The following is a 26153-nucleotide window of genomic DNA, read 5'->3' on the forward strand; positions in this document are numbered from 1 at the left end:
TAGGTCTTAGCTTTGACAGTTCTTCCTCCTCCCCGTCCACCTCCTCCTCCTCCTCCTCCTTCTTCCTGAACCTTCCCAGGCTGCCTCAGGTGCCTCCTCTGGATTTTCCCTAGTCCTACGTAATTCCCCAGTTGTAGCACTGGGTGCCCTATTTGTAATCATAAATTATTTGTCCCTGTGGCTTCCAGAATGTGACCTCCATGAAGGCAAGAGATGGACCTGCCCAGGTCACTGTAGACAGATAGAAGCTCCAGTGCCTAATGCATTGACTACCCCTGCACAAAAAGCAAAGTCCAAATGGATGAATGAACAAAATCTGTTCACATACATACAGATGGAGTACTATTCAGCCCTGAAAAAGAAGGAAATCCTGACACAACATGGATAATCCTTGAGGACATGTTAAGTGCCATAAGCCAGAAAAAAATAATACAGTGCATGTTTGCATTTATAGGAGGTTCCTAGAATCATCACTTTATCATAGAGTGGTGGGCACCAAGGCCGGGTAGGGGGGAGGGGGAGTGCATGTTTAATGGGAAGATGAGAATGTTCTAGATATGGTTGGTGTTAGTTGCATAACAGTGTAAAAATGTTTAATACTTCTCAGCTGTATACTTGGTTAAGATAGTAAAAAAGATTTAAGATTTATTTATTTAAAGAAGAAAGAGAGAATATCTCCCATCCCTTGACTCACTTCCAAAATGGCTGCAACAACCTGACTGATCCAGGTCAAAGCCAAGAGCCAGGAGCTTCATCCGGGTGCAGGGGCCCAAGCACTTGAGCCATCACCTGCTGCTTTCCCAGGCACATTAGCAGGGAGCTGGATCAGAAGCAGAGCAGCCGGGACTCACTGAACTGGTGCTCTGGGATAGGATGCAGCCATTTCAGGTGACAGCTTAGCTTGCTATGCCACAACGCTGGCCCTCAAGCTGATAAATTTTATGTTATATGTGTTTTTACCACAAATTTAATGAAATAAAAATCCTCCAAAAGTATGCACAGTTAAGACTCCGTGGATATCTTGAATCTCATCTTCTCCCTCCTTCCCTCCTCTCCTCCGGTCACAGTGGCCTCTCTGCTTCCCACTGAATATGCCAAGTTCATCCTCACCTTAGGACAAAGGTCAAAAGTCACCCTAGGGGACTGGCATTGTGGCATAGCGGATGAAGCTGCCGTCTACAACACCAATATCCCATATGGATGCAAGTTCAAGTCCCAGCTGCTCCATTTCTTATCCTGCTCCCTACTAATGCACCTGGGAAAGCAATGGAAGACGGCCCAAGTCTTTGAGTCCCTGCCACTCGTGCAGGAGACCTGGATGGAGTTTCAGGCTCGTAGCTTCAGCTTGAACCAGCCCTGGTTGTTGTGACTAATTGGGGAGTGAACCAGAGGATGGAAGATCGATTCTCTCTCTCTCTCTCTCTCTCCAACTCTGCCTTTTACATAAATAAGTAAATCCTAAAAAAAAAAAAAAAAGACAGTGGCAATGGCTGCACAACACTGTGAATGTCATTGATGATCGATGCCACTGGGTTATAAAACTCCTATCAATGGAGACTCAACTGTGTTACAGTGGGGAATAAAGATGATAAAATAAATGTCTTAAAATTAAAAAAAGAAGATGGGGTGACCATTTGGCCTAACAATTATGATACAGCTTTTTAAGACTTTTTAAAGATCCCATATTGGAGAACCTGGGTTTGAGTCCCAGCTCCGCTCCCAATTTCAGCTTCCTGCTATGTGCACCCTGGGAGGCAGCAGCTGATAGCTCAGGTAATCGGGGTCCTATGTGAGAACCGGATGGATTCCTGGCTCCCTGCTTTGGCCTGGCCCAGCTCTGGCTGTTGTGGGCATTTGGGGAATAAACCAGCAGATGGGAGATATGTCTATTTCTCTCTGCTTTTATTATATATACATATATATATATACACACATATATATAAATTTTTAAAAATTGCATTGTCACAAAATAAAGAATTTAAATAACAAAACAACAAAGCAGTATAACCCCAGGGACTTGGAAGTCCATGTCCTTTCTTGGTGGACTATGGGTGGGGGAGGAGGTGGGGAGTGGGAGTCAATTCTCACCTTAGCATGATGACCCTGCAGCCGGCATATCGGGCACCCAGACTGCTCCTCTGGAACAAGGGGCTAAGCTGGAGAGGGCAGAGGGAACCAGTGTTGGTCAGGGTCAGCGAGAGCCCCAGGATGGGCATGAAGGAGGTGCAGGGGAGGAGAGAAGCAGCATCTCACCAGGTGCTGCATGAGGGTGTCTGTGATGTTGAACTTGAGGGAGCCAGGGTGGCCCATGTTGGCAGAGTAGCGCAGGTTGTTGATGGTGAAGTTCAGTGTGAAGGGCTCCTCACTGACCTCATCAGCTAAGGGGGTGGGGGGTGGGAAGGAGAGAGAGAGACACAGCTCACAGGACTGCTGGGGGTGGGGGCCAGCTTGTGCCCCAGGGTGGGGCTCCCAAGGGCCTCCTGTCTATCTCCTGTCTATCTCCCAGGAGATGCCCAAGAGATGCCTCGTCAAAGCAGACAAGTGCAGCAGCCAGGGAGGCACCCTTAATGATTGGGGGGCTAGTGGCCATTGCCACACAGATGCAGGGAGGGTAGGCACTGATGGTGTTGGTCTTACCAAGGAAGAAAGCCTCCTTATCTCTCTCTCTCCCCCTGCCTCTCCATGAACCTCCCCTCCACTCTTTCCTCTTCCCTGGCCCCTGCAGCCAGGTGTGACAATCTGCTACACAATGGTTAAAGCAGCCACCACCCCTGGTAGCCATGAGTATCCCCTCTGCACCCTGATTTACTCATCTGTAAAATGGGGTGTGACAGTGGCTCATTGTAGTGATTCCTTCCTCAGAGGCTGTTGTAAGTATAAAGCCAGTTAATCTCTGTAAAGTGTAGGAACACTTCTGGGCACAGAGAAGACACTATGGAAGTGCTCATTATTCAAAATACACAAGTGCATGTCTTCTAGCCACTTACTGTGTGGAGCTTTGGTACAAATATGAGCTAATATTTAAGGCAAACCTTGGAAGAAATGTTTCCTTTTCTTCTCTCCCTCCCTGTGTTCTGTTCATCAACTTCTTTCTTCTCATCTTCCCTCCTCTCCTTCCACCCCTGCTTTCTTCGCTCCTTCCCTTTCTCCGTTCATACATACCCCTCCTACCCTCCCTCCATTCTCTTTCCATCCATCTTTTCCTTTCTTACCCACCCATGTATTCACTCATTGTCAATCCATCCACCCATTCATTCATCAATCCATCCATCTACTCACCCACCCATCCAGTCATTATCCACCCATTCACTAATGTATCCATTTATCCATGTATCCATCTTTCCTTTGTCCCTCATCCCCCCTTCTTCTGTGCCTGTTTCTGTCTATACTTCGATCTGTCCTTCTTCCAGCCAAGCCTCTTTCCTTGCTCCCTTCCTCAGTCTCTTTTCACCCATCCATCATCCATCCGTCTTAATCATCTTTCCTTCCTTTCTTCTGTTTATCCATCTTGTCTTCCTCCCTCCTCCTTCTTCTCCTCCGTTCATCTCTTCTTCCTTCCACCCACTCATCCATCCTCCCTCCCTTCCTCCTTAGAGTCATTACATCTTCCGTACACCTGTTCATCTTTCTTTCCCTTTATACCTGTTGAATCGTACGTACAAGGGCCCAGGAGACAGAGAGATAGGATGAACCAAAGATTCTCCCAGATATTTCTCTCACTAAGGGGACAGGAGACAAGTGAGAACCGCTGCTCCCCAACACAAAAGCGGGGACAGGACCCAGGAATACTCACTGGTGGTAGTTGGGGCCATGGCTCCGTAGGTGTAATCTGCAGAGAAAAATGTGAGCAGGAGCTGAGTGACATCTGGATGAACATAAAGGATTAAAGATGAAGGGAGGATTTGGGGGCTTCTCTGGGAAAAGCAGGGGAGAGGAAGCATTGAAGGGATGTTTCTGAGGGAGGCAGCCAGGTGTTGACATTGGAGGTAGCTGGACCATGTCATTGTGCCCATGGTGCTTTTGATTCAACACAAGGAAGATTGAATCCAGACCCAGAAGAAGAAAAATGTGGGTCAAAGGTCACTCTAGAGAGTTGCAGACCTTGTTCACAGCTTCAGAAGACACAGAACTCCAAGCAGGAGAGAGCATGTAGCTGAAATATGCATGGCCCCTTACCATTGACATAGAGACTGTCCCTGTCCAGGGCAAAGGAGCCCAGCTGGGTGATGCCATAGGTCTCCCGGCTCAGCTCCCAGTACAGCTGCTCTCTGCCCAGTCCAGGACGTGAGGGGTCAGAATGGAAAGTGCAGACAAAGTTCACACCAGTGGCTGCTCCTCCCTTCTCAAGGCTGGGGAAGGAAGGACACAGGAATGTGGAACACTGAGGAGGGGTTCTGAGCAGTCTGGGTGCGGAAAGCAAGAAAGTGGAAGGCAGTGGGCTGAAAGAGTTGCTGATGGGGCTAGCTGTGCAGTCTGGAGGGGCTCTCCTAACTGTCTCTCCTTGCAAGGGAGATAGAAAACATTTACATTAGAATTTATAGAGAGGATGCGTGGTTTTCCCCTTTGTCTCATTTAAAACAGACTATGACCTGGATTCCAAACACTAAACACAGTGCCTCGTCCCTAAGCTACTGAATGCTCAAGTGTTTGCAACCCCTGCACAGGGAGCAGGCATGAAGGAATCGTAGAGGGTGCTGGAATGTTGTCTAGAGTGCCAGAGCCCCTGATGGCTGGTGCATGAAGGTCCACCCAGCCCAAAGGGTCAGTTCACTCTCTAGGGGTCTCACCTGAGAGCGGCCAGGCTGCAGCCAGCGTAGAAGGTGCCAACACTGGTCTTGTTGAATAAGGTCCTGAGCTGGTGGGAAAAGAGAGGAAGATGAGTGAGGAGCACTGGAGGGCTGAGGGGTTAGGTGGGCAGGTGTGAGGCAGGGCTGGTGGTGGCCATCAGGATGTGGGATTCTCACCCGGTACTGTAGGATCCTGTTGGTGGAGTTGAACTCTGAAGAACCTGAGTGCCCCATCTCCTCTGTGTAGTGCATGTTGGTGATGGTGAAGTTCAGGGTGAAGGGTACCAGGCTCAGGCCAGTGGCTGTGGTGGTGGAGAAGAAGAAAAGTGTCCAGTTTGGGCCGTGATAATGACCCAGGTTTCCTCTGGTCCTAACCATCAGGTACCAGCTGTGAACTGAGTACAGCTATAAGCTGCAGGAGCTGAAGCAGAGAACATTCTGTAATTTCCAAGACATTGAGATGCTTCATTCATTCAGGGGGCATTCATTGAGTACTTTATGTGTGCAAGGCTCTGTGCTGAGATCTATGGGTCCACAGATGAATAGGACATAGTCTCCCAATGTGTGGCCAGGGAAGTAACGAGACTATCATGCTTTTGGGGAAGCTCAAGGTGTGGTACCATGCAAATTTAGGAGGGTCACCCACCAATGGATGAGGAGCGCTTCCCAGAGGAAGCGCCATCAGGGGTGACCAAAAGCTTGGGCAAGAGTTAAGAAAGTGTGGAGAAGAAACAGCCTGGACAAAGACCCAGCAGGAGGACAGAGCATGGCGCGTGCAAGGAACAAGAAGTGCTTTTGTTACTGCCATTAGGAAGTGCAGAAAGTGAGAGGGCAGACAGGGGAGGAGCAACTCTGCAGCACACAGATGTGAAAGGGACCTGTAGGCTGCATGGAGTCACCACAGACTGGCAACAAGACAGGAATCACATGGACACATGAGCACTGGGAAGGGTGCTGTACATGGGGATGGTAAGAGGTCAGCATGGAGACTGCTGCAGGAGTCCTAGCGACAAAAGCTGTTGGCCCTAGTAAAGGCTGAACAATGCAGACTCAGAGAAGGAAAGGGCTGTAGAGATAGTCTGGAGGGAGAAGAGATGAAATCTGGTGATGGAGGAATGTGGAAGGTGCACAAAGGAAGGGTCAGGATTGGCACCTTGCCTGCGTCTTTGGTGATGAGGGGAAGGAGCAAGTTTGGGAGACAGTGATGTCATCAGGGTCAAAGACCAAGGGGGCCTGAATGAGGCCCAGGAGGAGGAGCGTGGAGCAGGATTCAAAAGTGCGGTACAGGCTGGACCCAGGTGGACCCTGAACTATGTTGGTCCCTGGAATCCACAGAAATGAATGAGTTCCTTGGAGAATGTGGGTGAGCAATGAGAGAAGTGATTGGGCACAAATAGTTTAGTAGTAAGTTATGTTGGCACTGACAGAGCCTGAGACCCTCCTACCTGTAGGCCTGGTTGGGGGAGATGGAGGCAGAGATGATGACACGGAGGATACAATGGTCACAGCTGCTGAGGAGTTAAAAAAAAAATTGTCACATCATTAAGGGAATAGACAGTGATAATGGCTGTAGATATAAAAACCTTTCTATGCCCCCCCCCATGCATGGAATTAGGGCATCATATTCTGGTGTGTATAGGGGCAGGGGAGGGGAGGGCATGGTGACTCCTGCTACCTCCAGTTCAGCCCACATTTCTATACCTCCAGATGCCTTCCTATCCAAAGGGCAGGAAACAGAAAGAGGGGTTGGCTGATTGAACAGCTACTATTATTCAGTGGAAGGGAGGCGGTCACAGGGACACAGGGGTATGGGATACTCACTCTTGGGAGTAGTGCTTGAGGTTGGATGGGTGTAACCTGAAAAGACAAGGAGAGTTGGTGAGGATGGGGGTAAGGGGAGATCTGCAGTGAAGAGGCTACTTGGCCACTGGGCAGTGGACCACTAGAGAAAGGGCCACTGGAGAGGGTGCCACCGGAGGGTGAGCCCCTAGAGAAATGGTCTGTTGATGATGGGACCATCCCAGCTGTGGCTCAATAGAAGGAACACAGTGCCCCCCGCTGGCAGGCAGAGGACTTGCTCCGGTATGGGGCCCAGGTGGAAATGAGACCTGAGCGCAGGGATCTTTTGCAGCAGTGCCGGCTCAGTGACAAGGAGCATTTATTTATCACTGAGGTAGACACAGGCACCTCAGAGGCTTGGAAGAAAACACCTGAGTTATGGACCTGGGACTCTGTCTCCCTGAACACACCAGGGCATTTGGGGGAAATAGGTCTCTGTTCCTTTGAGGCCAGAGGCAGGCTGGGGCAGAGAATGGACGTGATGCTCTCCTGGCCGCCTCTGGCCCTGGGGGCTAGGACTCAGGTACAGGCAGCGTGCAGGCTTCAGAGACTTAGAAAGTCCTGGATACTCACTGCTAGAGGTGGTGGCCTGGGTCTGGTGGGTATACCCTGCACAGCGAGAGGGAGAAAGGGCTAGGGGAGTGAGGGATGAAAGAGAGGGGGGGAGGGAGGGGGGGGGGAGAGAGAGAGAGAGAACGAATGTGGAGCCTGCTGAGCTGCAATCAAGGGTGACCATCCCTTACCGTTGACATAGAGACTGTCTTGGTCCAGGGCGTAGGGCCCCAGCTGGGTGACGCCGTGGGTCAGTCGGTTCAGCTCCCAGTACAGCTGCTCTCTGTCCAGCCCAGGGTCTGTGGGGTGGGCTCGGTAGGTGCAGATGGCATCTACTGTGGTGGCTGTCCCATCCTTCTCAGGCCTGGGAAGAGGGAGTTATGGGGATGACAATGAATGGATTTGCCCAGGAAAGGAGTCCCAAGAGTTCTGGAGTCTAGGCAGGATGGAGCCGGCAGGAGTGACAAGGCCAGCAGAGAACTGAGAAGCCAGACTTGGACTCGGGAGTGCACCAGCTTCTAGCCAGCCTGGTACTGAGCAGGGTCGTGGGTACCAGCTTGTTTTTCTTAATATACATATATATATAAAATTGCAAATAACTAAATCTGACTGAAACAAGCAAAGAAGTAGAATCAGATAAAAGCAAGTGGAGAAAGCATGTTTGTTTTGAAAGACATCTTGGGGATAGAACTTAAAACCCAAAGGAGATGCACCCATTGGTACAAGGGCAACAGGGAGGAGATTCAGAAGGAAAGACCATGGGGCCAGCATTGACGTAGCAGGAAAAGCCACCACCTGGATTCCAGCATCCACTATGGGCGTCAGTTTGAGTCCTAGCTGCTTTTCTTCCTATCCAGCTCCCTGCTAATGGCCTGGGAAAGCACCAGAAGATGACTAAGTGCTTGGGCCCCTGCACTGATGTGGGAGCCCCAGAAGAAGCTCCTAGCTCTTCAGCCTGGCCAGCCCTGGCTGTTGGGACCATTTGGGGAGTGAACCAGTAAATGGAAGACATCTCTCTCTTTCTCTTTCTCTAATTGTGCCTTTCAAATAATTAAAAAAAAAAAAAAAGAAGAAGAAGAAGAAGAAGAAGACGGGAAGACCAGGGTAGGGCCTGTCCTGCTGTTGGGCTCTGGTGGTCTGCGAGGGGAGTTACTATCAGGAGGCGAAAGCCCCTGGTTGCTGGAGCCGGTGCCTCCTGAACTCCTCCTCTGCTGAGGACACTCATGGGGTGAGAGGTGGGGGAGGAAGGAAGCCAGCCAAAGTCCTTGGGCCCCAGGGCCAGCAGGGCAACCCTGGCCGAGTATCCTAAGGCCTCACCTTAGCAAGGTCAGTCTGCAGCCAGAGTACAGGGGGCCGATGCTGGTGTTCCTGAACAAGGGCCCAAGCTGTGGAGGAGGGAGACAGAGATGGGCTGAGAATCAGGGCAAGGTAATCACCATCAGGCAGAGCAGGCACTAGCAGTGTGCAATAGGGCAGGGAGGCAGGGCCTGGCACCAGGACCCAGGACACCCACACAGGGTGGGAGAGGCAGGAAAAGGGCTGAGGGTGAGTGGGCATGGCTCACCAGGCTCTGCAGGACCCTTTCTGTGGTGTTGAACTTCCAGGGGTCTGGAGGCTGCATGGCCTCCGTGTAGAGCAGGTTGGTGATGGTGAAGCTGAGAGTGAAGGCTACCAGGGCTGGTTCCATGGCTGCAGCAGGGGAGGGAGAGGAGAGGCCGTGCTGAGTGAGGCCAGCTGCAGGCACAGGAGCAGGCAGGGACTAGTGCCCTAGGCCTGTGCCCATGGACTACCTCACTGGTGACCCCAGCAACGGCTGGGAGACCCAGTGCTGGAAACATGGGCTGTGGACACTAGGCCGTCACAGGCTGCCAGTGAGGGCAAGGACGGCTTGCAAGCTACCAAGCTCAGAAGGAGAGACTTTACAACCTAGCATGCCTGCTTAAACAATGTCACTGAATCGTCCACCCACCCTCCTCCTCCCATCCACTCAACACTCGTTTAGTAGGCATTTCTCTGCTGCCAGAAGTGGCCAGGAAGACAGAGGTGGCTCACCCCCGACCCAATTCTTCTTGCAACCACTGCCCTGTGCCCTTGCAATTTTCCCTGCCTGACTGTGGTGGGTGTGGGCAGAGGGCTGTTGCTCCCTGAACACTCACCACTGGTGGTGCTGGTTGTAGTGTGATGAGTGTAACCTGCAGAGGAGAGAGAAAGAGAGAGATGGGGAGAGGAGGTGCTGAGAGGTCAGGGAGGCTTACAGGAGGCACAGAGGGGAGGCTGCAGCCTCTGCTGTACAACAGAGCACAGACAGCCACTGCTCACCATTGACATAGAGACTGTCCTGGTCCAGGGTGTAGTTGCCCAGGCGGGTGACGCCGTGGGTCAGTCGGCTCAGCTCCCAGTACAGCCGCTCTCTGTCCAGCTTGGGGCCCGTGGGGTCAGGGCGGTAAGTGCAGACGGCGTCCACTTCTGTGGCTGCCCCATCCTTCCTCGGCCTGGGGAGGACCAGTGAGCAGAGGACAATGCATGGGTTTCCCTAAGGAAGGGTCCTGGGATCCCAGGGCGGGGTGGGATGGATAAGAAGGCTGGCAGAGAGGTGAGCAGCCAGACCAAAGGGTCTGAATGCACCCACCTCTGGCCAGCCTGGGACAGCACATGGAGCTGCTGAGTGGGAGAACCGTGAGTATGCAGTGGGGCCAAAACCTAGATGCTGCAAAACGTGGGGACCGGAGAGCTCAGCTCAAGTCAGGGGGACAGCTGGACTTAGAGATCAGAGCAAGTGGAAAGGGCCCTTTTTGGTTTTGAGAGAATACCTAGGAACAGCATTGAAAACCAACAAGAAATGCCCTTCGTGACCCAAGGGAGAGAGAGAATGGGGAATTCAGAAAACGTAAGCGGGGGTAAGAGTTCAGTGCCGTTGATGGAATTGCCTAATTTGAGGACAGCGTGTCCTTTGGAAAAATAAGGAGATATCTTGGTCCTGCCACCGCCTCTTGAATTCCATTTCTGCTGGGGGCCAAGTCCTGAGCCTGCAAGCACCTGGGACAGCACTGACCTGCTCTCCTAAGGTCTCACCTGAGCAAGGTCAGTCTGCAGCTGGAGTAGACGGGGCCGACACTGGTGTTCTTGAACAGTGGCCCGAGCTGCAAAGAAGCACAGAGGAGACTAGAGGGCCTGCGATGCAGGCAAGGCAGTCACCATCACTGTCTGCCATCATCAGCTGGCTAAACAGAGGGCGAGTAGGCGGGCCTCGCACTGGGGGCAGCGTCGGCCCCACAGGACAGAGCAGGATTGAGCTTGCGCGGCTCTCACCAGGTGCTGCAGGAGCTTCTCTGTTTGGAACTTCCAGGAGCCTGGAGGCTGCATGCCCTCTACATAGTGCAGGTTGGTGATGGTGAAGTTGAGGGTGAACGGCACTAGGGGTGGCCCTGGGGCTGCAGCAGGGGAGGGAGAGGAGAGGCATGGGATGGATACAGGGGACAGACGGGGCCTGGGAACACAGGCCTGAGACAAGCAACCATCCCACTGGGAACCCTGGCCATGGTGGAGGGTCCTTAGGCCCTCATTCCCTTTACACCAGTCATGGATGTTAGACAATCAGCAGCTGTGGGTGAAAGGTGGGAACGATTTGGAAGCTACAGAGATTTGCAAGAGACAGTTGACAACCTGAGATCTTATTGGCGGTGTTTCTATGGAACTGCTCTTCTACTTCCCCCATCCATCCTGGGCCCAGTCAACAGCGCAGAATAGACTGACAGCTTGTTCTGACTGTAATAACTTTGCCCTCCCTGACAGCTGCAGATGTGGCCCTGCCCTGGATTTGGATCCGGTGTTCTGGGGTCATGGAGTACTCACCCCTGGAGGTAGGTGCTGCAGCCTGATGGGTATAACCTGCAGGGAGGAGAGGGAAGGGGAGAAAGGAGGTGCTGGGAGGTGAGGAAGGCTTCAAGGAGGCTGGGAAGGGCCAAGCACAGACGGCCACTGCTCACCGTTGACGTAGAGACTGTCCTGGTCGAGGGTGTAGTTGCCCAGCCGAGTGACACCGTGGGTCAGCCGGCTCAGCTCCCAGTACAGCTGCTCTCTGTCCAGCTTGGGGCCCATAAGGTCTGGGCGGTAGGTGCAGACGGCGTCCACCTCTGTGGCTGCCCCATCCTTCCTGGGCCTGGGGAGGGTGAGTGAACAGACGATGATAAATGCATCCCCCAGCGCAGGGGATCCTGGGATTCCCAGGGCAGGACAGGAAGGGGCAGAGAAGGTGTGAGGCCTGGGAGAGAGAGAGCTAAGCAGACTGACTCTGGTGCTCCGAGTGCACCGACTTAAGGGCCAGAACTGGGAACTAACACAAGTGGAGAAGGCAAGTTTGTCTTAAAAGAGTTCCTGCAAACAATCAAGAATCTAGAAGAGGTGCCTGTCTTGTTCGAAGGGAAGGAGAGGAATAGAGGACCATGGCAGGAGTCCCCTCCTGCTGATCTGCTGATGGAACCTGAGGACAATCCAGGGCCTTAGGAGGATTAGGAGACGCCATAGGCCTGGTTCCAGGTCCCCCTGAATTCCACCCACGCTAAGGATATTCACAGGGAAGGCAGGAACGGAGCTAAGTTGACCCCTCAGTGGGCTGTTTAAGTTCTCACCTGAGCAAAGTCAGTCTGCAGCCGGAGTACAGGGGGCCGATGCTGGTGTTCCTGAACAAGGGCCCAAGCTGTGGAGGAGGGAGACAGGGGAGATGCTCGAGAGTCAGATCACCATGGGAGGGGGTGGTCACCAGTGTGGGAGGCAGAGGGTAGCCAGGCAGCACTGGCAGCAGTGGACAGGGCAAGCATGCAGTGGGCAGTGCTGGCCCTGGTGGGTGGAGCATAGTGGGTGTGTGTGGCCCTCACCAGGCGCTGCACGACCTTCTCTGTGGTGTTGAACTGCCAGGAGCCTGCGGGGTGCATGCCGTCCGTGTACTGCAGGTTCGTTATGGTGAAGCTGAGAGTAAATGGTACCAAGGGTGGTCCTGTGGCTACAGCAGGGGAAGAAGAGGAGAGACCACCCTCAGTGAGGCCAGGGACAAATACAGGGGCAGGCAGAGCCTGGGGCCATGGGCCTGAGATCAGGGCCCATCTCACTGGAGACTCTAGCAATGGCTGAGACTCCTTAGACCCTAATGCCAGAAACAACAGATACGGATGCCGGAGTGCCACACGCTGCAGGTGAAAGAGGGAATCATTTGGAAGCCACCAAGCTTTGAAGGAGACTGTTGACAAGCTGAGATTCCTGTTAGCAGTGTTTCTACCTGGCTCCATGCATTCACAGACACACAGCAATGCACGGAGGTCACTCACAGCCACCGACAGCCTGCGCCCCCGACTCCTTCCCTCCCTGACAGCTGCAGATGTGGCCCTGCCCTGGATTTGGATCCGGTGTTCTGGGGTCACAGAGTACTCACCCCTGGGGGTGGGTGCTGCAGCCTGGTGGGTGTAACCTGCAGAGAAGAGAGGGAAGGGGAGAAAGGAGGTGCTGGGAGGTGAGGAAGTCTTCAAGGAGGCTGGGAAGGGCCAAGCACAGACGGCCACTGCTCACCGTTGACGTAGAGACTGTCCTGGTCTAGGGTGTAGTTCCCCAGCCAGGTGACACCATGGGTCAGCCGGCTTAGCTCCCAGTACAACCGTTCTGTGTCCAGCTTGGGGCCCGTGCGGTCAGGGCGGTAGGTGCAGACGGCGTCCACCTCTGTGGCTGCCCCATCCTTCCTGGGCCTGGGGAGGATGAGTGAACAGACGATGATAAATGCATCCCCCAGTGCAGGGGATCCTGGGATTCCCAGGGCAGGACAGGAAGGGGCAGAGAAGGTGTGAGGCCTGGGAGAGAGAGAGCTAAGCAGACTGACTCTGGTGCTCCGAGTGCACCGACTTCTGGCCACGCCGAGATTGTAAACAGAGATGGGGATGGAGAGATGTCAATAAGTGATCGAGACAGAACCTGCGGGCTCTGGTATGGGGCCTGGAGAGCTCCTGCTTCAGCTTGTGAAGGGCCAGAACTGGGAACTAACACAAGTGGAGAAGGCAAGTTTGTCTTAAAAGAGTTCCTGCAGACAGAATCAAGAAGAGATGCCTGTTTTGTTTGAAGGAAAGGAGAAAACCTGGAATTTAGAAGAGAGGACCAGGGTCGGGATCTGTCCTGCTCAGAGACTTGCAGAACCTGGGGGCATGAGGTAGGTTAGCAAGATAAGGGAATACCGTGGTCCTGGAGCCAGTACCTCCATAACTGCACCTGCTCCACTCATGAGGAGGGCGGGAAGGAAGCTGACCAAACCCCTTGGTTGAGTATCCTAAGGTCTCACCTGAGCAAGGTCAGTCTGCAACCAGAGTACACAGGGCCGATGCTGGTGTTCCTGAACAAGGGCCCAAGCTGTGAAGGAGGGAGACAGGAGAGACGCTCTGAGAGTCAGATCACCATGGGAGGGGGTAAACAGTGTGGGAGGCAGAAGGTAACCAGGCAGTATTGGCAGGGCAAGGTGGTCCCCAGTGTGGGAGAGAAAGGGTAGGTAGGCAGGGCAGACAGTAGTGGGCAGGGTGTGAGTGGGAGTGGGGCTGACGCTAGTGGGTGGGAGGCAAGCGTGGTTCTCACCAGGCCCTGCAGGACCTCCTCTGTGATGTTGAACCTCCAGGAACCTAAAGACTGCATGCCATCCGCATAGGGCAGGTTGGTGATGGTGAAGCTGAGGGTGAATGGCACCAGGGATGGTGCTGTGGCTGTAGCAGGGATGAGAAAGAACGATCAGACCTGGGACTGATGACAGGGCAGACCAAGCCTGGGGCTGTCGCCTGAGACCAGGGACCACCTTATTGAAGACCCTAACCAATGGCTGAGGGTCCTTAGGCCCTGATGCCAGAAACATCAGTTTAGGGACCTCAGATTATCACATACTGTGGACAGTGGAGGAAATGATTTGAGAGCTATAAGCTTTGGATGAGACAGTTTACAACCTAAGATTCTGAGAATTTGCATTGTGTTATTCGCCTGCCTTCGTCCATCCAGTCCCCTTGCATCTAATATTCAGTGGCATTTCTCAGGGTCTAGCCAACAACACAGAAGTGATTGACAGATGGTTCTTACTGCACTGACTTCCCTGTATCCCTAGGACCTCCTCTCTGACAGCTGGAGGTGTGGCCAGGGGACACCTGCTTCCTTCTCTGACAGAGGCAGCATCGTTGGGGTCACAGAGTACTCACCCCCGGGGATGGATGCTGCGGCCTGATGAGTATAACCTGCAGAGAGGAGAGGGAAGGAGAGAGGAGGTGCTGGGAGGTGAGGAAGGCTTCAAGGAGGCTGGGAAGGGCCAAGCACAGACGGCCACTGCTCACCGTTGACGTAGAGACTGTCCTGGTCCAGGGTGTAGTTGCCCAGCCGAGTGACACCGTGGGTCAGCTGACTCAGCTCCCAGTACAGCTGCTCTCTGTCCAGCTTGGGCCCCATAAGGTCTGGGCGGTAGGTGCAGACGGCATCTACCTCTGTGGCTGCTCCGTTCTTCCTGGGCCTGGGGAGAACAGGAGAGTCCTGAAGAGACGGGACGGAGGCTGAGATCCCTGGGGTGAGGTCTCTCTCTCCCTTGGCAGAGAGAGAGTCTGCGAGGCCAGAGTGTGGATTCCGCAGTGGCCGCCCCACCGTTCCCAGGCCTGGGGATGGGAGGATCCAAGGATCTATTGGTAGGAGGGTTCCTGAGAGCATTATGGGGGTGTCATAGAGAAAGATTGTGTGTGGTGAGGCTCTTTCTGCCTTATCCCCTTGTATGCATAAGAATTCCCAGCATGCCTGGCTGGGCCATCTTCTTCTAGGTCTCACCTGAGCAGGGTCAGTCTGCAGCCAGAGTAGAGGGAGCCAACCGTGCTGCTCTTGAGCAAGGGCGACAGCTGTGGAAGGAGAAGAACGAGGCAGATGAGTGAAAGGTCTGAGTGGGTCGGGGTGGGGCTGGCATCAGTGGGCGGGCCTAGCATCTGTAGGCGGGGCAGGAGGGAGGTGGGCGGGACTCCTACCAGGCGTTGGAGAACTTTCTCTATTTTGTTGAACTTCCCAGATCCTGGAGGCTGCATGTCCTCTGTATAATTCAGGTTGTTGATGGTGAAGTTAAGAGTGAAGGGTGCCAGGGCAGGGCCAGCGGCTGCGGTAGGATTGGAAGAGGAAAAGTCACATCCTGAGTCGTGACTGAGCTAGATCTGGGGCCAAGGGAATGGGGAAGACTCTGGACCCATCTCCCAGGGCATTCACATCTGGTGCAAGAGCTCAAAGTGCCTCTCCTAGGATGGGAAACGTTATCTTGAAAGACACTAATAATAGCAGTAATAATGAGGACAATGAAAAGAATGCAGCAAGAGTAACAGCTGGCATTTCATAAGTGCTCTATGCTGTACCCAGCGGTAAACTCTCCATCCAGTATCTCATGTCCCTCTCGCACAGTCCCCTCAACTGACAGAGGACAAAAATGATTTTCAGAGAGGTTAAGTCACAGCTATTTCAGGGCAGAAGCTCCAGCGTTAGCATTTGAATGAGAGGTTTTGAATCTTGCTCCATCTGCTGGCTGTATTACCTTGGACAAATCACAGAGCCCCCATCTGACTCCCAGTTTATTCCTCGCTTACATGGAAAAAATCCTGTGTAGAGTCTACATAGGGTTGGAGTGGCAGAGCAGTGTCCCTGGTACATAAGGCCGCCATCTTTGCATTGCTGTTATCATTCATGGCCCCCTCAATCTCTGCCCTTTGGGAATTAGTCCTGGCTTTGCCCTTGACTATTTTCTTTCCATCCTAATAGAAAGTGAACTCAGATTCACTAAGACCCGAGGACAGATGATATGGTCACTAGCTACCCCAGAAGGTCACCTGGGAGAGATTGTAAAAGAGGCCACAAATTCTTCGCCTTCCTGCGTCTGCACACTTGCAATGCAGTGTTGGAGCCACTGCCCGTGCATGCTCGCATTGTGGTATTGTACCTGCTCCTGCACGCCTGCAGTGTGGTGTTGCAGCCACTCACAGCTCTTGAATCTGGCTTGGCCCTGACTGGCCTGGGCCAATGGAGGAAAACAAGGCAAACAGAGGCTTGAAGAGCTCTGGGCACTGAAACGTGTCATCCCTTGCTGCTAGGAACGCTGTGGCCACCATTCCAACAAGCCAGAGGAGAGCTGGCCTGCAGGGGACCACCCAAGGAAGCCTAGTCCAGGTGAAAGCAGCTGCCCAGCTGACTTGCACACCAGTGAGCAGTAGCAAATGGTTGTTTGAATCCAACAAATGTAAGGGTTCTTTGCTTTGCCTCAGTCTAAGATTGAAATCCTGCAGTCACTGAGTGCTCCCATCCTAAAGAATGTGCTGGACTGGGCTATGACAAGGACATAGCTTCAAAGATGCATCTTCCCCACACCAACCACTTGCCTTGACCGGCCCGTGTATATTCTGTTTTTCCCTTCTCGTTGCTTACCAGAGAGGCAAGGAGGTAGGAAGAAAGGAGACAAGGTGAGAAGGCGCCTACCTGTGGGGCTGAGGGAAGAGGCTGGAGCAGCTGAGGTTCCCAAGGAGAGGGCCACAGCAACTGAGGAAGAAGCATGAGAAGTGGGGGCGATGCAGCTTCACCAACTTGGAGGGGGAGACAGGGAGTCTTGATGGAGGGGTGGGGGGTATGAGTAACCAGCGCCCACCCCAGGTTTCCTGCCTCTGTGAAGCCCTGCACTCAGCAGGGTGTCACCAGGTGTCCCCACGCAGGATTGGGGAGGCATGAGGCCATCTGAGGGTTGAACACTTACCACTGGGCACAGAAGTCAAGACTGGTCTGGTGTAACCTGCAGGAATGGGGAAGAGTGAGGTGGGCTGTTCAGAGCCAGTAGGGACAGGGTCAAGGGGCTGGACCCTCAGTGGAAAGACAGCTACTATCAGAATGACTTAGAGGGAGCATCTTTCTTTTCCAGATAGTGGCTGGCACCTCCTACAGCCTCCTTTCTCTGCCCATGCAGCTTTCTCTGACTGATTTAGCTCATGACAGGGAAGGACAACTTCCCAAGGAAAAGAAGAGGCGGCAAAGAGAACCCTAGAAGCTGACAGATGTGATGTGTCCCCCAGTCAGAGCCTAGCAGCAACAGCAGGATGCACCTGGGTAGCAAGAGGAGCCCCTCCACACACACACACACACACACTCACACTCTCCACCATGGCCATGGGATGCTCACCGTTGATGTAGAGATGGTCTTTGTCCAGGACGTAGGAGCCAAGCTGGGTGACACCATGGGTCAGCCGGCTCAACTCCCAGTAGAGCTGCTCCCTGTCCAGCCCACGGCCTGCAGGGTCAGGACGGTGGGTGCAGATGGTGTCCACTCCAGTGGCGGTTCCACCTTTCTCAGGTCTAGGGAGGTAAGGACGTAGGGATGGAGAGAGCATGGAGGATCCTCCTTTGCTGGGACTTTGTTCCCTCGGCCCCTTGTATGTGGACACCTGTTAATCTGCCCTCCTGCAGGGGCCACCAACAAGAGAACAGGTGTCTTGGGGCCACAGAGGACCAGACTGCACGTTTGAAAGGCAGAGAAGTGTCTCTCTATACCTGTTTAAAGCTGTGCCACCTGTTGAATAGTCCACTTGAGCTTCCCTGACCCTCAGTTCTCCCAGCTCTGCAGTGTGGAACAGTCACCACTCGGGTGCAATGGCATGGGTTCACAAATAGTTGATAGCATACATTCAGTCCCGGTACCAGGTGCATTGTTGTTCCTCGTTAATCCTTTGTTGAGGTACACAGGTATTTAGAGTCCCTGGTGGGACTGGACCCCACCTCTGACTAGAAATCATTCAGCTCGGAGGCAGCAAGATGGCGGAATAGGCAGGAAGCACACTTAGTCCGGGGGGAGAGAAAGTTTAATATAAGTGGAGATACTGCAGGGTCAAGGAAGAGTAGGGGATGAAACAGCAGAGGAAACTCTTCCGGAACTAGTGATTCACAGTGGACCTGCGTGGAGAGCGTGGGAGCCCAAGTTCGGGACACCAGCGGCAGACTCAACACACCAGCGCTGGAACGCGAGGTGAGCCGAACCTCAATAGCCCGAGAAACCAGCGGGCAAGCGGAAAGAGGAGGCTAGAGGGAACGAGGCTTGAAACTCCGCGGGGAAAAGTTCACCAGGCTAACTAGAAGAGAGAGAAAAATAAATAAAAAAAGTGACTGATACGGACACAAGTTTCTCTCTCTCCGCTCACCTCTCACAGGCGAGCAAGACAGAGCAGGCGCCATTTTGGACATATGTCATAAGCAGGGCGACCTCAGGTCTGCACCAGCCCTGAGCCTAGCAGAAAAACCTGACTCTGTGGGGAGGGGTGAAATAACAGGAGATTAGCATCTAACTTGGCAACCCAGTGGGAGACTGCAGGAGAATTGGAGCCCACACTGAGGGCAGCAGAGATTCCCTGTGTGGTCCTTGGGAAAGAGCTTCCGATCTCTGGCTCCTGTGGGTATATCATTCGCCTGCTAACTACCTCCAATTACGTTCAGCTGTGCGGAATTACTTCCCTTTTAAATCAAAAAAAGAAAGAGAGATTTACCACACCTAACCTGGGAGTGTCATCCTTGACACACCCTCAACCCTGAGGAACCAAACACAGCTCTCAGTCCACACTCATCTCAAGCCTCTAAGGCTCCACTGAAAGCAGACAGTCCACTTAATATAGAGCCATAGTGTAACAAGAAAAAACACCACAGTGAAGAAACCAAATATCTCCAACATGCCAAACAACAAACGCAAAAACCAAGCTAACAAAAACAAGGAAGAAACTATGACACCCCCAAATGAAAAAGACACCCCAATTCAAGATTATGAAGATGATGAGATCAAAGAAATGCAAGAAGCGGATCTCAAAAAATTGATAAGAACATTAAGAAGTTCTCAAAAACAAATTCTTGAACTACAGAAATCCTTCATGGACAAGATAGAAAATCTCTCTCGTGAAAGTGAAATATTAAGGAGGAATCAAAATGAAATGAAACAACTAGTGGAACAAGAAACTCTGATAGTGACGAGAAATCATAATGAAATGAAGAGTTCAATAGATCAAATGACAAACACATTAGAGAGCCTTAAAAACAGAATGGGCGAAGCAGAAGAGAGAATATCAGACTTAGAAGACAGAGAACAGGAAAGGAAACAGGCAAACCAAAGAAAAGAAGAAGAAATTAGAAATCTAAAAAATATTGTCGGGAATCTACAGGATACTATTAAAAAACCCAACATTCGGGTTCTAGGAGTTCCTGAAGGCATGGAGAGGGAGAAAGGATTAGAAGGCATTTTCAGTGAGATACTAGCAGAAAATTTCCCAGGTTTGGAGAAGGACAGAGGCATCTTAGTACAGGAAGCTTATAGAACCCCTAATAAACATGACCAAAAGAGATCCTCACCACGACATGTTGTAATCAAACTCACCACAGTGAAACATAAAGAAAAGATCCTAAAAGGTGCAAGAGAGAAACGTCAGATCACTCTTAGAGGATCTCCAATTAGACTCACAGCAGACTTCTCATCAGAAACCCTACAAGCTAGAAGGGAATGGCGAGACATAGCCCAGGTACTAAGAGAGAAAAACTGCCAGCCCAGAATACTATATCCTGCAAAGCTCTCATTTGTGAATGAAGGTGAAATTAAGACTTTTCATAGCAAACAGAAACTGAAAGAATTTGTTGCCACTCATCCTGCCCTGCAAAAGATGCTTAAAGATGTGTTACACACAGAAACACAGAAACATGGTCACCAATATGAAAGAAGGTAAAGGAAGGAAACCTCACAGCAAAAGATCACAGGAAGCTCAATTTCTCTTTGACGTAGAATTAAACTCTGATGCTCTGTTAAAGCAATGTGTTAAAGTAATCTATTATGTTCTCTTGATGTCTGTTAAATTCTAATTGTTCAAAAACAGCTGAATTTTTATTAAGAGCTATGGGTTATTTAAATATGTGCTTTTTTCAAAAATTTGAATAATCACCTTGTAACAATGATCAAATTTGGTCTATGTTATGTCATGATTTTAAGGAATCTTATTTCAACCAGATATTTTGGATTTTGAGCCTTCTTGGCATTCTTGACAGGCATTCAAAAAATCAAAGTTTCAAACAATCTGGTCTCTAAAATTTCCAGTAAATCCTGGACTTTGGTTTTTCCAGTTTGGGCCCAACTGAAAAAATCGAAGGACCTATGTCTCTCATCTTATAGAGACACCAACTAATCAGTCTATTTGGAGTATATTAGAAGTACTGTCAAGATGTGATGTGGTACCAGACTTTAAGTTTCTATAATGGAAAATGCTATTAATACAAATGTTTGAGAATTAAAAAGTCTAATGATCTTGTGTTACTAGACATGATAGTTATCTTAATGAGAAAGCCCCAGAGGCTTAAAGGGTTAAATACTTGTAAAATCCTACAGGTGCTTTCAAAAATACTGTGAAGTAAGCAAGTGCCTCTTGTTGATTGATGAGTTTATAATTTTAAACATTGCGACTTAAAGTCTTTTGTCATCCACAGTTATATATGATCTGCTGCTCATAAAACTAAAGCGTTGTTGGTTCTGTGTTTAGCTGTCCTCCTATAGGTTCCTATGGACTTTTTCCAGCCACTTTTATTGTATTCAGTACTTTGGGATGGCTCTGTAAACAGATGAAGCCAATAATGTATTAACAGTACCAACTGAGAGAAAGTATGGTTAACTGAGGTTACTAAAAAGAAAAAGCAATTCAAATCAATCGGCAATCTACAAAAAGAGTTAAAGATTTTAAAAGCTATTATTAAAATTGATATATTGGTCTATTATGCTATATTATATGTGTGTACATATTGTATGTCCACAAGGGGAAATTTTATTAAGAGTTTTATTTTAAATGGCTTATAGATAAGATTGTCCATAAATTTAAGCTGCTAAAATCAATCAAAGATACATTTTAATTTGTGGGACCTGAATCTGTGTATCATATGTTTTAGACTTGTTGGTAGAAAGAAACTAAAAACATTTTAGATGGTTGTGCTTAAGTTTACTGGCTAAACAAACTACACCATGTTAGATATTTAAGAGGTGTTTTCAAATACATGATCCTTAAAATTTATAGAAGGCATTGGACCTTCTGGTAAATGTTTTCTTAAGTTGTTATCTAATGGTTGAAACGGTTTGCTAAGTATTCATGTGATATTGCTATTGTCAGCAAGCGATCTAGGACTTGCTCCCTCATTTCTCTATTCTAAGCCCAACTTGTTCTTTCATTTCTCTATTCTCTTCAAGGTAGGAAACTAATTCTATTATGAAGGAATCTGTAGGATGCACAATTTAATCTTTAGACCTTATAAAAGAGATGGCTAACATTTTTCTGCAATAGCATAGCCAAAATAAGAACTCAAATAATAATCTCATAGCTAGATTCACTTCGCCATCAGCGAAGTATACAGTAAGTAGAAAAAACCTCCCTTTCAGACCAAAGGGAAAGAAAGTTTTAAAGTGAGAATATAATTTTCCTCATGGGCACTGTCTACCTTAGAAAAACTACTACAGAACATGCCTGTGACTATAGACTTGTAGTTCAGGCCACCGAAGATTAGAGATGGGACACGGGCACTCCCTTGACTTGCATCCTCTGGTCTGCTTTAACACAAACCAGGAGGAAAAGAAAGCTCGGCATCAGAAGCAATGGGTGGCAGGCCTATTAATGGCTGATCTGTACAGTGATCTGCCCTCAAGGAGACCCAACAGGCCAGTCCACTGCAGTGGCTTTCAATGTGATAAGCCTGGGCTTCAGCAGAAGTCAGCTTGTGAAGAGCCCTGGCAGCTCTGCCAAGAGTTGGATCACTGGAAATGGACCTGCCCTGGAGTCGAAGGATGCCCAGGTCAGAGCCACAGATCTTATTGGCTCTAAGCTGAAAAGCCCTTCACACAGCCCAACTTCCAAAGTGACCACTGCAGCTGAGGGGACGGCCAAGTAGGGTCAGCAACATTGCAGGCAGAACTGTAAATTTCTTGTTAGAGATGCCCCCTGCCTTTACCTGGCCAGCTCTCCTCCCAGGCCAGCCAAGTAATGAAAGTCAACAGAGTGCCTTCCCCTAGGAGGTTCACATCTCCCTTAGGATATACCCCATGTGAAGAGATAGATAGGTCTGGGCCTCTGAATTTACAAGGCCTAAAGCCCACCAGATTATTATCAAGCCCCTTCTATCAGGTTCTATTTGCCACTCAATCAGAAAACTTAATTGTAGCTTAGACAGCACCTTTCTTAGCTCCTCTAATAATGACTCTGTCCTTTGTTCTAGGCCCTGTCTAGTGCACTTGGGCCTCATTCCTTTGTAATCATAACCTCTACTCTACCACCAATGGCTCTACTCCCAACCTGTGTGTACTGATGGTCCTCTTCCCCACTTAATGCTGTATAATTGTTCAAACCTGGTAAATGCCACTCTTAGGATCATTGGTTACTATCCTCAACCTGTCTTTTATGACCTTGTCTAAATATGATCAGAGTCGGCAAACTTGGAAGGCTTCCATAGCCTTGGCAACTCATGACGACAGCCTAGGATGGTTACTGGCACCATAAACTAGAGTGTCAATTTGTTGGGTCAACAACAGGAGCCACTGTGCACTTGCTCCTCATGTGGGATCTCTGTCCTTAATGTGCTGTACATTGTGATTTAATGCTATAACTAGTACTCAAACAGTATGTTTCACTTTGTGTTTCTATGTGGGTGCAAACTGTTGAAATCTTTATACTAAATTGATCTTCTGTATATAAAGAGAATTGAAAATGAATCTTGATGCAAATGGAAGGGGAGAGGGAGCGGGAGGGGGGAGGGTTGCGGGTGGGAGGGAAGTTATGGGGGGGGGGGAAGCCATTGTAATCCATAAGCTGTACACTGGAAATTTATATTCATTAAATAAAAGTTAAAAAAAAAAAGAAAAAAAAAAAAAAAAAAAAAAAAAAAGAAATCATTCAGCTCTTAGAGAGCTGACCCCACTCGGTTTGTGGACCCGAGCATCTGAGCACGAGACACTGTAGCAGAGCACCCTGCTCAGTGGGCATCCACCTCCTCCTTTACTGTCTCTAGGGTAGCAGGACAAATGAAAGCTGGAGGGATAACCAGGCAAGGGCGGGGCGGTGGAGGGACCAGCAGGTTGCACTGCCAGACAGCATTGCTGGAGACAAATGGAAGGTCCCTCGTATCTCAGCAGGATGGAAGTGACCTTGAGCCAGGCTGCTTCTAGCTGTGATCTCCTAGTTACCCTTGATAAGGTGCAGGGTCAGCTGTCTTCCCTGGATGTTGCACGGGCTGGGAATGATCCTGGGTTGACGACCTGCATCTTTCCTTGCAAGGCTATTAAGTGGACGTGGGTACCTCACAGGATGTGACACCTCTGGACTGCCTCTGGTGTGGTGACCCAGTTATCTGGGAAGGAGGACTGCTACGGCAGCAGTGGTTCCTCTTTGGGACGTGGGAGTTCCAAGCCAAGGTAACCCCTTCACCAATCCATTGAGGTCTCAATCCCTTGCACATGAGGGAGGGGTCACATGAGACGTCAAAGAAAACAGCCCCAGGGCTGCCTGAAGAGGGCCTAGCTGACCACATTGTGCTGTCCTGATCCTTATAAATGGAGGCTATGCGGGGCCTAGTCAGATCTTATGAATATGACTGTCTCATTGGATCTGGCATGATCTCAAGACCCCCCTACCCGACCACTCCCTGCCACCCCAAGCAAGGCCAGAAGTAGGATCGGGCTAGTAAGGCCCCTGGAGACAGCGTTTAAGGAAGTGCTGTCTCTCTCAGAGGTGTGCAGATGCAGGATTGGCAGCTGAGAGTGAGACGTCCTTCAGTGCTGTGTCCTTGTCTCCCCTACTCCAGGGCCTGGCCAGCCCCAGCAGCCCTCTCCTTCGCCCACCTCCCTCAGGCAGCACAGAGGGGAGGGCTCACCTCAGTGCCGTCAGTCTGCACCCAGTGTAAAGTGAACCCAGGCTGCTGCTGCTGAACAAGCGCTTGAGCTGAGGACAAAGCATGTGAAAGAGAAAATGAATGTCAGAGTCTTCCTAAGTTCTGATGGTCAATGGCACGTCAGGGCATCTATACCCTACAAAAGTTATGTATTTCAGAATAACTAGAGGAGCAGGATTTTAAGGTGCCCAACCCATAGAAATGTCATATTTGAGGACATAGAAATGATAGTTACCTTGATCTGATCATTATGTCTTATATGCATGTATGGACTAATTACACAATATCCCATAAGTAGGTACAAATATTATGTCAATCAAAAATAAAAATTAAGGGGCCAATGTTGTGGTGTAGGGGCTTTCGCCTGTGATGCCGGCATCCCATTTGGGTACCAGTTATTGTCCCGGTTGCTTCATGTCCAATCCAGCACCCTGCTAATGGCCTAAGAAAAGCAGTGGGAGATGACCCAAGTGTTTGGGCCCCTGCCACCCTTGTGGGAGACCCAGATGAAGCTCCTGGCTCCGGACTTTTGTTTGGCCCAACCCCAGCCATTGTTGCCATCTGAGGAGTGAACCAGTGGATAGAAGATCCCTCTCTCTGTCTCTCCCTCTCTTTCTAACTCTTGACTTTCAAATAAATAAAATACACCTTTAAAAAATAAACTTTAGAAATTAGGAAAACATATGCTTTTAAAATCTATTGGGGTAGCCATTTGGTTAAGCAGTTAAGACACCACTTGGCATATACAAATGCCTACAACTGCCAGGGCTGGGCCAGACCAGAGCCAGGACCCAGGAACTCATTCTGCATCTCCCATGTGGGTGGCAGGAACCCAGCTACTTGAGACATCACTTGTTGCCTCCTGCAATCTGTGTTAGCAGGGAGCTAGAATCAAGTGTGGAGCTGTAACTCAAGCCCAGGCCCACTGACAGGGGATGGTGACATCCCACCCGGCGTCGTAACTGCTGTGCCAAATGCCCACTCCTGTCCCAAGGTTTGAACCTTTCCAGTCATCTAGAATTTTGCAGGGAGACCCAAAGAGGCTGGGGGAGGAAGTTGGTAAAGAGGGATGGTAGCAGGGAGCTCCCACCAGGCGTTGTAGGATTGACTCTGTGGAGTTGAACTTCGCAGAGCCGGGCTGCATGTCTGTCACGTAGGGCATGTTGGTGATGGTGAAGTTGAGGGTGAAGGGCACCAGGGCAGGGCTGGCAGCTGCAGCTGGGGAGGAAATGGTGGCCACCGTTGAAGCTGGCGGGAGAGAGAACACAAGTGCCTGGGGTGAGCACCACATCATCGTGGAGATGGGATGTCCACGCCCAGGGCCAAAAGGGCATAGGTCCCTTTTTATTTTGAGGCTAGGGCTGGAGTAGTGGGTGGAGAGTACATGCATAGGGTCTTGACCACTCATTGGAAAGAGCTGGGACTTATAGGATGGCAGAGGTTTATGAACCCTCTAAACACTCACTCCTCGGGGTAGTGGCCAGGATCCGGTGGGTGTAACCTGCAGAGGCAAAGAAAGAACAGGTGAGGAGGGAGAGAGTCCCAGAAGGAGGACCATGGTTAAGATGCCAGTTGGGACACCCACATCCCACACGGGAATGCCTAAGTTCACGTCCTAGCTTTGCTTCTGATTCTGGCTTTCTGCTAATGCACACCCTGGGAGGCAGCGGTGATCACTCAAGTGGTTCGGTCCCTGCCCTGCACGGGAGACCTGGATTGAGTTCCCAGCTCCTGGCTTCCATCAGCCCAGTCCTGGCCGTTGTGAATATTTGGAGAATGAATCAGGAGATGACAGCTTTCTCTTTCAGTGTCTCTGTCTTTCTCTGTCTCTGACTCCCTGCCTCTCAAATGGAAAAGGAAAAGTTCATTTTGGTGGAAAAGAAGTTTGAAATCCATGCCCAGTCTTTTCATAACATGCATTTTCTGTGAACATATTTGCTGAATAAATGAATGAGGATGGAGGGCTCTGCGGGTCACACACCTCCCCCTGGCCAAGGACACTTAAGCTTCATAGGGAGAAGTCTCAGCGAG

At 50.5% G+C, this 26153-nt stretch overlaps 1 protein-coding gene across 1 annotated transcript in view; it reads right to left on the reverse strand.

Annotated features, from left to right (window-relative positions):
* Positions 1-26153, reverse strand: part of LOC133750024 (mucin-16-like) — a 98639-nt gene that overhangs the window by 21026 nt on the left and 51460 nt on the right. The window contains 33 exon segments of the mRNA XM_062179411.1: positions 2089-2156; positions 2254-2378; positions 3794-3829; positions 4177-4349; positions 4788-4855; positions 4965-5089; positions 5434-5485; positions 5946-6109; positions 6233-6298; positions 6609-6644; positions 7370-7542; positions 8496-8563; positions 8743-8912; positions 9498-9670; positions 10251-10318; positions 10488-10665; positions 11027-11066; positions 11165-11337; positions 11807-11874; positions 12053-12214; positions 12581-12639; positions 12738-12910; positions 13495-13562; positions 13782-13906; positions 14336-14422; positions 14519-14691; positions 14997-15064; positions 15188-15312; positions 16674-16733; positions 16945-17008; positions 17336-17537; positions 24105-24172; positions 25213-25334. Of these exon segments, the coding sequence (XP_062035395.1) occupies positions 2089-2156; positions 2254-2378; positions 3794-3829; positions 4177-4349; positions 4788-4855; positions 4965-5089; positions 5434-5485; positions 5946-6109; positions 6233-6298; positions 6609-6644; positions 7370-7542; positions 8496-8563; positions 8743-8912; positions 9498-9670; positions 10251-10318; positions 10488-10665; positions 11027-11066; positions 11165-11337; positions 11807-11874; positions 12053-12214; positions 12581-12639; positions 12738-12910; positions 13495-13562; positions 13782-13906; positions 14336-14422; positions 14519-14691; positions 14997-15064; positions 15188-15312; positions 16674-16733; positions 16945-17008; positions 17336-17537; positions 24105-24172; positions 25213-25334 (3580 nt within the window).

Source organism: Lepus europaeus, chromosome 20 (assembly GCF_033115175.1).
Source record: "Lepus europaeus isolate LE1 chromosome 20, mLepTim1.pri, whole genome shotgun sequence".
Lineage (NCBI taxonomy): Eukaryota > Metazoa > Chordata > Mammalia > Lagomorpha > Leporidae > Lepus > Lepus europaeus.